This window comes from Lytechinus variegatus, chromosome 2 (genome assembly GCF_018143015.1).
Source record: "Lytechinus variegatus isolate NC3 chromosome 2, Lvar_3.0, whole genome shotgun sequence".
In the NCBI taxonomy this organism is placed as follows: Eukaryota; Metazoa; Echinodermata; class Echinoidea; order Temnopleuroida; family Toxopneustidae; genus Lytechinus; species Lytechinus variegatus.
Genome location: NC_054741.1, coordinates 56496680 through 56507778, shown reverse-complemented (window position 1 = coordinate 56507778; position 11099 = coordinate 56496680). Strand labels below are relative to the sequence as shown.

The 11099-nt window shown below is 35.8% G+C and overlaps 1 protein-coding gene across 1 annotated transcript; it reads right to left on the bottom strand.

The window, feature by feature from the left end:
* Positions 1-4738: 4738 nt before the first annotated feature.
* Positions 4739-10287, bottom strand: LOC121409523 (tripartite motif-containing protein 2-like). Its single transcript, XM_041601443.1, has 2 exons — positions 8603-10287; positions 4739-5275 (listed from the first exon to the last, which is right to left on the bottom strand). Exons 1-2 carry the CDS (start codon positions 10285-10287, stop codon positions 5119-5121), a joined length of 1842 nt encoding a protein of 613 aa, XP_041457377.1. The 3' UTR covers positions 4739-5118.
* Between the last annotated feature and the right edge of the window lie 812 nt (positions 10288-11099).

Here is an 11099-nt window from a genome sequence, read left to right as displayed (position 1 = left end):
AAGTAAAATAGAAAGAAAGAGTGGAGGAAAGATAACTAGTAGGAATACTTAATAACAAGGAATGTTCAGTAAATGACACAAATGCATACTCAAATTTATTTTAAGTAATCAAATTTTCAGGTTCATAACTAACTCTATTCTTTTTTTTTTAAAGACAATTTTCTTGAAAATTATAAAAACATTTTAAAAGCAGTACTCTAAAACATTCATTTTGAGCTCTATATAAATCAGCAATAGAATCCGTTCACACCTGCAATATTGTTTTCACTAAATAAATGTAGCATCGTAAACAACATGGCAAACAATTTTTCAAATTTGAGAGTTCAATAACAATATATATATATATATATATATATATATATATATATATATATATATATATATATATATATGTGTGTGTATATATACATTTATATTTTGCATTCTCTTTTCATGTTAGTATAAGGTTTATTGTTGATTATATTCAAGTAATGTGATTTGGCAAAAACAGCCATTATGTATGAAAGCAGAGACAAGAGAGAATTATCTACTAAAGATAATGAATTAATTTTGTCTTTCACACAAGTCAAGATTCTACAATGTTCATGTACATGTATATGCAAGGACATATGTGAAAATAATAAATCAAAGTTCAATCCTTCATCTTCCAACTATTTAAGGCTCAGGCTGATGATAACATGAATTGAATGGACTCAATTGAGCAAGCAAGTCACTGAACATTTACTTTAAAACCTGATGAAAAATAAGGAAGTTGACAGAATTTGAAATTTCATCTCTATTATTTATGTGTGTCAAGTCATGATGCAGCAAGTAATCTGATTTTCTCACTTTCTTTTTTTAAACATGAATTGTTAATTATTTCATTGCTTATTAGAGTATAAACTATGTCTTATCTCCCAAAACAAGTTACCTCAATCACCAATATGGTTCTTATACATCACATTTGATCATTAATCATTCGTTTTTGTTATTTCTACGAGCAGAAACAAAAATAATAATCTTGTAAATTTTCATAATAAAAAAGGTAGGGTGGCATTGTCAGCTCACTTTATATTCATATTAATGATGACGTTCATAACTGTTTCACCAACTGTTTTTCATTTCATTTCGGGTTTTTGAGGAAATCCTATTTAACATAGATAGGTGTACTCTTTTACTTCAGATCATATATTTTTCAGTCTGCATGGAGAACTCATATATAGTCCTTAAAATGCATGTCTAATAACTCTTTTCAGGCATTTACAAGATTAAGTATTTGCTTTAATATGAGAATATGATGTTTCAAGTCAATTGAACACATGATCTATTTCCTTCTTTTTCATTGTACACCTTTTCTTCTACCAAAACAAACCGACTACAAACAAGAAAATAAACATTATATAAACAATGTGTTTCTTGCACATCACATTTGATCAGTAATCAATCTTATGTTAAATATATTATACAGACAGAAACTAAAATGAATATTAAAATTTTTCATAATAAAATACAAAAAAGTATAAGGTGATTGTCAGCTCACTCAATCCATATCCATGCACTGTTTCGCAAATATAGGGATAAAATGCATAATGAAAATTTTGAAAAGCCATAATTTTGTTATTTCATTTCTGATTTTGATAAAATTCTATTGTCTTTCATAATGTACAAACTATTTTAGGTATGGAGAATGCATAGTACACTAATGTAACTATAGTATATGCAGGCAACTGGAAGATCAAATATTTGTGTTTTTAATATGAGTATAACTGCTACAAGTAAATTAATACATGATACAATTTCTTCTTTTTCATTGTACATCTTTTCTGTGACAAGTACAAATCGAAAGAAATCAACTGAAATTTACAAAATACAAATATATACAAACTGAATGATTTAAGCATAAAACCCCTGGAAAACGTTTTGGAGCAAGATACGCCTGCGTAAAACAAAGTAGATAACAAAATACAAAATATAGGAAGGACAAAGAGAAGGGTAGGGTGGCAATCAAGTAACTCCCCTAGAACGTGTTTAGAGAAACATGTGTTGTGAATATTTTGCTCGAAAAAGTGTCGCTGCTGCTGCTCCAAAATATTGGCGTCAAATGATTATCTCTCCCGGTCCCGGAAAGCGGGGGTGCTGAAGCGCCCTCAATATTTTCCTTGGGGGTGCTGCGTGTATTGTTCTTCATAGGCAGCAGCCCCTGAAATTCTGGAAGGTGTGACACAATGGAGAAATGTAATCACCTACATTTTGTAAAGAAACTTTTCTTTTTCGCTTGCCAAATTTAAATCAGCACCCCCAGTCAAACAAGTGGAGCGCCTCTGGCAGTCTGACCTGCATCACGCGATTTAATATAGCAGCAGTGCTGACTTTGAAAACTACTATCAAATAATCATTCACAACGAACACCATTCATATAATGATACAATACTACATTCATTGACAAAAATGACATCTGACCTTGATCGTGCGGCCTAAGACTTATCAGTAATACTTGATTACCCCTATATCCACATTTCATAAACTATATCTATAAACTTTGAAAGTTATTACAACAATCTAGTAATTACCTTCAAAATGGCCAAAGTTCAATGACCTTAAATGACCTTTGACTTTGGCCATGTGACCTGAAACTCGCATGGGATGTTCAGTGATACTTGATTACTCTTATGTACAAGTTTTTGAACTAGATCCATACACTTACAGGGTTATGATGGTAATTCAACAGATACCCCCAACATGGCCAAAGTTCGTTGACCCTAAATTACCTTTGACTTTCATTATGTGACCTGAAACTCGGGTCAGTTGTTCATTAATACTTGATTACCCTTATGTCTAAGTTTCATGAACTGGGTTTATATATTTTTGAAGTTATGATGGCATTTCAAAAACTTAACCTCAGGTTAAGATTTTGATGTTGATTCCCCCAACATGGTCAAAGTTCATTGACCAAAATGACCTTTGACCTTAGTCATGTAGCCTGGTAGGATGTTCAGTAATACTTGATTAACCCATGGACCATGATTAACCTCATGGCCAAGTTACATGAACGAGGTCCATATACTTTTAAGTTGTGCTGTCATTTCAAAAACTCAACCTTCGGTTAAGATTTTGTGTTGACGCCACCAACGCCGCCGCCGTCGGAAAAGTGGCGCCTATAGTCTCACTCTGCTTCGCAGGTGTGACAAAAAAATCGTTTCCTGGGCCCTGCCCTATCCTGATTATTAATTTTACGGTTGTCGATCCATATCCCATGTGCTCATTCGTGATCGAACTAGCAAACCACTATCCCCATTCCTCAATGTATTTTTTATTGATTAGTAGGGGAAGGCGGGGTAAGTTGTGACAGTTTTTGCTTTTTGCATGTTAGAATTGATATGATTAATAATCTTGTCGAAATATGTACCTTGCCTTGAAATTTAATTCTTCTGAAATATTTTCCACCTATATATAACTTTCTATCCCCACACTGAAAGTCATCGTGACCTTTGAAAAAAACGATGTCAAATGGCTCAACTTGCCCCATATATGGGGTAAGTTTGAGCCACCTTCTGGGGTAAGTTGAGCCACAAAAACTATGTTCAAAATGTATGAGGGGAGAACCAGCATGTCAATTTTTTGTTTAAAGTCTTTTCACTTGCTAATTCTCTATAAATACTAACATCCTTTAAAAGGAAAAGAGCAGTCATGTAAATTTGCTCCTTTCAGCCAGCATTTCAATCGATTTTTATGGTTTGTTTGTTTTTTAAGATACATTACCATATGAATTACCATGGCTCAACTTGCCCCATGCTGTTTGGCTCAACTTACCCCAGTCCGAACTTAGTGCGATAATTTTGTATCCACACATTTATAATGCATCCATCATATAAAAGACTATGACAAGAATGAAGATCCATACCTGGACTAATAATGTTGTTATCATGTCTTTATTATATTTAAAGACGTGTGTGTTTATAAAGCACTTATCTATTTCACACTCTTTTTTACTTTTTTGGCTGAAATTCATATTTTTCCCTCTAAAAAACTACTTTTTGTTTCAAAGTTGAAAACAATATGGTGGGGTTAGGGGTTATGCTATGGGTCATCAATACATGACACCACCACAATGTCTGACTCATTCATTATTGGACTGGGGCTGGTGGCTCAACTTGCCCCTATGCTCAACTTACCCCGCCTTCCCCTATGGTGATCATTCGGCTGATGCCTGTTCATTTTTCTCAGTTGTTTGATACAAATCAGCATTTATATACAATACAATACACGCTCCTCTTAATGTACATTTGCTAAGACGCAGGACGCGTTAATATCAACATAATATTCGTTTTATAGGTCCTAAAAGAGAACAATTGATCTAAAGACATCAGAAATTCACCATCTATGAATTACTTTACGTTCATTCACAAGGCCCTGGGAAGCGGGTGCTGGGGATGGATCTCCATTTTGTAGTGAAACCCCTTTTATTTTGTTTATTTTATTTTCGTTTTTCAAATTTACTTCAGCACCCCTGTTAAAAAGTCATTCCCAGGGCCCTGTCATCTGTATTCAGAATTGTTTAAATCATCCATTAATTGTTATATTTTCCTAAATGTTTCTTTATATTCTAAGCAATCCTGTTAACCATACTGTACATGGTTAATATCTAAAATGTCACCGTTAATCATTTAAGGGTTCTTCAATCTTATACATTAATTTGTTTTTGCATTTGAAATTTAACATATTGGCACGAATGTAGCTATACGATTTTATCAATTTAGAATTCATTTATTGTATTTTTTATTGATTCATTTCATTTATAACATTTTCCACAAATCAGTTGGATAAATTCAATTTTATCGGGATTGGATAAGAAAATACCGAGACATCTGAAAACAGATTGTGATTGAATAATGTCTTGGACTATATACTTTTAACCATTACGTCAAAGTTTATATTCACATTCTATTCACCTCTGATCAGCTTAATAGGTAGCATCGTAAAATAAAGACATGGCAAAAGTGCCGGTTACTGATAACTTTTTATTTTTTCTAGGAAAGTTGAAGAATTCTATTAAGAAATTAATGTCATATAGAAAGTCAATTTTAACGCTGTATACAATGTTATCATACGACGTATTTTTTGCGGTTTCATCCACGATTTTTATGTGATCATGATATAGAGGTTATCAGGAGTGCAGAAGGCGATCTCTCCTGATCGGTACTGCCTGAGAACATACCAAAGTCTCTCAGGCTTCTCAATCTTGTGCTCATCAATGAGGTTATGGATGTGATTCAGCACGTCATCGTACTCATCGATGCTCACCAAACCGGTTACACTTCGTAATTCCGAAGCTTCGTAATTCCGAAGGTTCGTAATTCCGAAACACGTAAATTGCCTATACCTCGATGTTCGTTAATCCGAAAACGAAAAAGGGTTCGTTAATCCGAACATTTGTGGCGTAATTCCGACGATTCGTTATTCCGAAGGTTCGATAATCCGAAAACGAAATAAGGTTCGTTGTTCCGAAGGTTCGTTAATCCGAAAACGAAATAAGGTTCGTTGTTCCGAAGGTTCGTTAATCCGAAAACGAAAAAAGGTTCGTTGTTCCGAAGGTTCGTTGATCCGAAAACGAAATAAGGTTCGTTTTTCCGAAGGTTCGTTAATCCGAAAACGAAATAAAGTTCGTTTTTCCGAAGGTTCGTTAATCCGAAAACTAAATAAGGTTCGTTAATCCGAAAACAAAATAAGGTTCGTTAATCCGAAAACAAAATAAGGTTCGTTAATCCGAAAAATGAAAACCGGGAAAGCAGAGGCAGAGGCAAGGGGAGGGGGGGGGGACACTTTTGCCGTTCAATTATTATGAGGATGGGAAGGCAAGGGCGGCCGAGCGAATTTTCGTTGGGGGTAAAGCAAAAAAATGAAACTCATACGTCAAAATGGGCACTTTGGTGATATTTTCACCTTAAGATTATCATCTGCTTGAAGTCATTGTGTGTTTGATAGTGATTAAGTAGAGAAAAACTTTTTTGAAGTGACTTCTTATTATGGCAAAATGTATATTTAGGCTTTATTTTTCGGGAGAGAGTATAATGAGCGAGCGGCTTGGTAAAACAAATTCAAAGGTGAAGTGTTGTATAACGTTTTTTGTAGTCAATTATTCTTAAAATGGATGGCATTATTGCGAGGTGTTGCGAGCGTGAATCACAAGCTAAAACTTTAGGTTATTTCAATAAAAAATGAAAATTAGTTTTTAAAAAGATGTGCATCTAACTAAAAAATTAACACGAGCGCAAAACGCGAGCTTAAACATACTGACCAGAAAAGGAATCTGTTAAAGAAAGCATGCATTTAGTGACCTTTTTAGGATGCATATTTCACCAATGAGAGTGCGAAGCGCAAGCTGAAAATTTTCAATATTCCAGCCTGAAAACTTAATGTAACTTGTATACTTTAAAAAGAGTATCTTATTTCGAAAAAAAACATGAAAAACGGCATATTTATTTTTGAAAAAGGAACTTTCCCATTTTGGAAAATATTAATTCCCCTGTTTTTTATTTCATTTTTGATGCCTCCTGCCTCCCTCCCGGCGGATCCAACTTTCGTCAAATAGAGGGGGGGGGGCAATTTTTTTTAGCCATATTTTCCTTGATCGGCAGTTTAAAGTTGATTTTTGTTTGTTTCTTTGAAAGGGTAGTCCTAACAGTCAATAATTAGCTTTATCCTTATAAAATAAAGTAAATATGTAATAACATGATAAACCCTTTTTAAATAATGCGAGCGCGAGCTATATATTTTTGTTAATATGATGGGCAATATGTTTGTGATCTTCAAAGCGAGATGCCTATGTAACTAAATTTAGACAATAACTGCTAGCAAGAAGCGCGAACAGAATTTTTAAATATATAAGCTCTGACCTGATCTAAAGGGGACATTTTAAGAACTTTTTGCAGTTAGCCATGAAGACGATGCGTGTTTTAACCAATGGCGGCGGAACGTATTTTTTTTGGGGGGGGGGGGCAAAGCAAAAAAAGGGGCCAATAGGGGCAATTTGGTGCAAACGGATATTGTGTAAAGAGGTTGTGTGTTTTGTAGTAACTAAATTAAGCACAATTTTTTAAGTGATCACTAAAGTTATATATTTACGTTTCATTTCTGCGAGCGTAGAGAGCAAGCGGTTTGGGGGAAAAGTCAAATCTGAAGATGTAAAATTCACCTTTTTGGTCAATTACTGTTAAAAGGGCATCCTTGTGAGATGTTGCGAGCGAATCACGTGCTCAAACTTTTGGAAATTTCTTGTGGGCCTAGAATGATATTGATACAGATATTATTTACCCAGGGAAGCCACTTCAGTTCTGAAAACTATTCTCCCAGCTATTATTATTTTTTTTACAAGAATGCTTAGAATTTCCAGTTTTCAGGTTGGAAAATCGGAAAAATTTGGCTCACGTTTCTCGCTCGCATCAAGTATTGTTTATTGAGGAACTCATTCTATTCCTGGTTACAAAAAAGAAGTATGAAATGTCCAGTTTTCAGGTTGGAATATCACAAATTTTAAGCTTGCGGTTCGCGCTCTCATTATTTAGTTCGTGAGATATATATTCTATTCATGAGTCACTAAATGCAGTCCTTAAAAGATTACTTTCTGAAGCCTGTTGCATAAAACTTTTTACCTGAGAAAACTCTGGTAAAAAATGAAAACTAAGGTTAGTCTGATTTCCGCCATTGACTTTAGCACAGGGCAAAAACTCTTGTAAAAACAACCTGAGTTTTCTCAGGTAAAAAGTTTCATGCAACGGGCCCCAGGTCAGTATATAAACAAATTACAGCTCGCCCTCGCATTAATTCTGTAGAAAGATACACATCTTTCTCACGATTACAAAAAATACTCCGAATGCTCACTTCACGTCTTGTTACATGAAATGTCTACTAGTTTGAGCTTGCGATTCGCTTTCAACATCTCACAAGGATCATTATTAGTATTATTTTTATTTTTATTACCAGCAGAAGCTGTTATTAAAAATGACATCCCCTCCAATACAAATCCTATTATCTAGAGGTTGCTCGCACGCTTCCAACACACTTGATCCCCTGCATCTTTGATTAAACCATTTGCTTATAGGCAGTAATTGCTCAGATAAAATCGAAATTAGCCTATGCTTGATCAGGGCGCCTATATTCTTAATGAAATACATGCTTTGGCCCCAACACACGCATGTATCATCGATCGTTATTACTATCATTGCATAATATCGTGTAATCTTGTAATGACAACATCGTTTTTGTTACCAAAATGAATTATTTTCATTTTCGGAAATACGAACCTTATTTAATTTTCGGATTAACGAACCTTATTTCGTTTTCGGATAAACGAACCTTATTTCGTTTTCGGATTAACGAACCTTATTTCGTTTTCGGATTAACGAACCTTCGGAATTACGAACCTTATTTCGTTTTCGGATTAACGAACCTTCGGAATTACGAACCTTATTTTGTTTTCGGATTAACGAACCTTCGGAATTACGAACCTTATTTCGTTTTCGGATTGACGAACCTTCGGAATTACGAACCTTCGGAATTACGAACCTTCGGAAATACGAACCTTCGGAATAACCGAACCTTCGGAATTACGAAGCTTCGGAATTACGAATGTATGCGCACCAAACCTTCATCGTGCTTCACTGAGGCTATCAGGATTACATTGCTTTGAGACACTGCAGCGTACAGGAAAGTATTACTTCCTTTGGTTAATGTATGTTTTACATCACCTTCTTTGTCTATCAAACGGACTGTTTCACCTGTACTAATGATTAGGGAATCATTGTAGGAAGTGATTTGCCAAGGCACATATCCGTGGCATGGTATCTCCTTGATTGCCTTCCCACCTGCTGATGAGAACACCAGGATCTTCTCAGGTTTCCTGTAGCTAACATAGATCAGATCATCACTATCAACAGTGAGTTCAGAAAACCCACCTTCATCGTAATTCAGAGTCTCAAACATCACATCCAACTTCATGAACTCTGGTGTGTACAGTGCTAAAGTGTTTGATTTATCCATTACAACACATCGACCATCAGAGAGGAAACCTAATGCAAAAATCTTAACATCCTTGAGGACTGTCTGCTGGAGACGACCATCAAAAGAGAAGATGTTCACGCCACCTGGATTACATCCTACTGCCATCCTACCATCTGGTGTGTTTATCATGGCATTCATGCTATCTTTAGTAGGCAAAGCTATGCTCTTTACAACTACATTAACAATTTTACCAAGACCTAACCCGTCCTTTCCAACATTTCTCTCAAAAATTGAACTTTTCGCCTTCCCGCATGTTTTATTCGGCTGCTCATAATCAGGATTTTCCTGATTTAAGGCCTCTTGTAGGTCTTCACATAAAGTGTCATACACAGCCAAAGTATCCATGTCTACTGGTGCATTTCTCCTATTGGTTACCATCTCAGCAATAGTCGTCAACTGATTGATGCGCTGCCGAGCAGATGTCTTCATTTCTTCAAGGGCTTTCTCTGCTCTTTTAGTCTTTCCCTTGACTTCACCAAGTAGGATTTCTCTCTTCTCTGTCAACTGCCGAACTGCTTCATCATATGCTTCGTTGATGTCATCTGCGCAATGCTTCATAGCATCATCCACACACTTCTGTTCTTTATCGATGAGATCGATGTAATTCTGAAAGCTAGATTGTTTCTTCTCAACCTTTGATTTAAGCTCGTCGATGGTCTTCATGTGATGACTTTCATAAGCAGCTGACTCGATGACCTGGTGTCCTTGATCTTTATGCTCCATAACAGCACACCTGAAGCATGTGAATCTCCTACAGTTAGAACAGAAACATTCTTCATCTTCTTTCGGATGTTTCCTGCATTTCCGGTATCTACGTATTGACACCTTTCCTGATGAGATCTCACTCATGGCTATGATCTCATGATCGACAAAGTTTTTCCACTGAGAGTGCATATTGTGGCAAGTAATACATAGATAGTTGCCACAGTCTTGGCAGTAGACAACAGCTTTAGGCTTATCCTCGGAATCGCAATTCGTGCAAATTTGATGTTGATTTTTCACGTCGTCTATGAGATTCCTCAAAGCTAGGCTTGCCGGTAGTTTGTCAACATCCTGGTGTGGGACCTGGGTAACAGCTTTGCAGACAGGACATCGGATCATCTGATCATCACCATGGCATTCCAAGAGCTTTTCCAGACAGACCTTGCAGTAGGTGTGGGAACAAGACAGGATCTTTGGATCAGTAAAGGTAGTCAGACAAACGGGACACTCCAGACTCTCAACGATCGTGTCTTTTAATTCCTCAGCCATGATTGAACTCTACAGAATAAAAAAAAAACGAATTCATAAGAAGGAAAAACAATGACCTTCTTTCGTCTCTGGAGCGTACCTCTCAGAGGCTGCAGAAACGCGGGGGGGGGGAGGGGAAAGCAGGGGGTTCAGCTACCGTACTTTACCTCAAAACTGTGTACAAAAATATAAAAAAGACCATCTGATTATGATATTTGGCATGGTTAGCCCCTCCCCCTTTCAAAACCGTTCCGCGGCCTCTGCCTCTATGAAGTAGGAGGAATTAACTGCCACCCCTCCATTAAACATGTTAAACACACACACACGATTTTGAAAGGAACAAAAGAACGGTACGTCGTTTATTTCTAGATTTATTCATTCTTTAGCCTTGATTGAACAGGTATATACCCATCTGAAATAAAGCTCCAGTGATGTTTATTCTAAGAAATGATAATGATAATAATGTTAATGATAAGTAGAAAAAGAGTAAAAATGTATATAATTATGCATGTATATATAGTTTAACATTTTCTTTAAAAGAAAGGCACAACGTACTTCCTTTGTGATTTGTTATCTTTTCGTCTTTCCGGAATACTAGTATACGTTCTTACATGTAAATTAATTTTCACTTTCTAATCACTGAAATTTGCTGTGAATATAAAGTAAGCAGAAAAGTGAAAATGTTATCAAAATACGATAAATTTATGTAAAGCTACCACATTTAAGCTATATGCATCGCTTGAATATTAAGCTTAGCATCACTACAGTGCGTATCAAAAAAAGTTTACACTTTGAAAAATCCTGTAAAATTACACATTTGTAATATCCTGAAG

Excerpts from the sequence above, each read along its gene's own strand:
- LOC121409523 (XM_041601443.1), bottom strand. The coding sequence starts at position 10,287 with ATGGCTGAGGAATTAAAAGACACGATCGTTGAGAGTCTGGAGTGTCCC. Across the intron at positions 5,276-8,602 it reads GGTTTGGTGCGCATACATTC|CATCGATGAGTACGATGACG; the intron begins GTAATTCCGAAG and ends CGGTTTGGTGAG.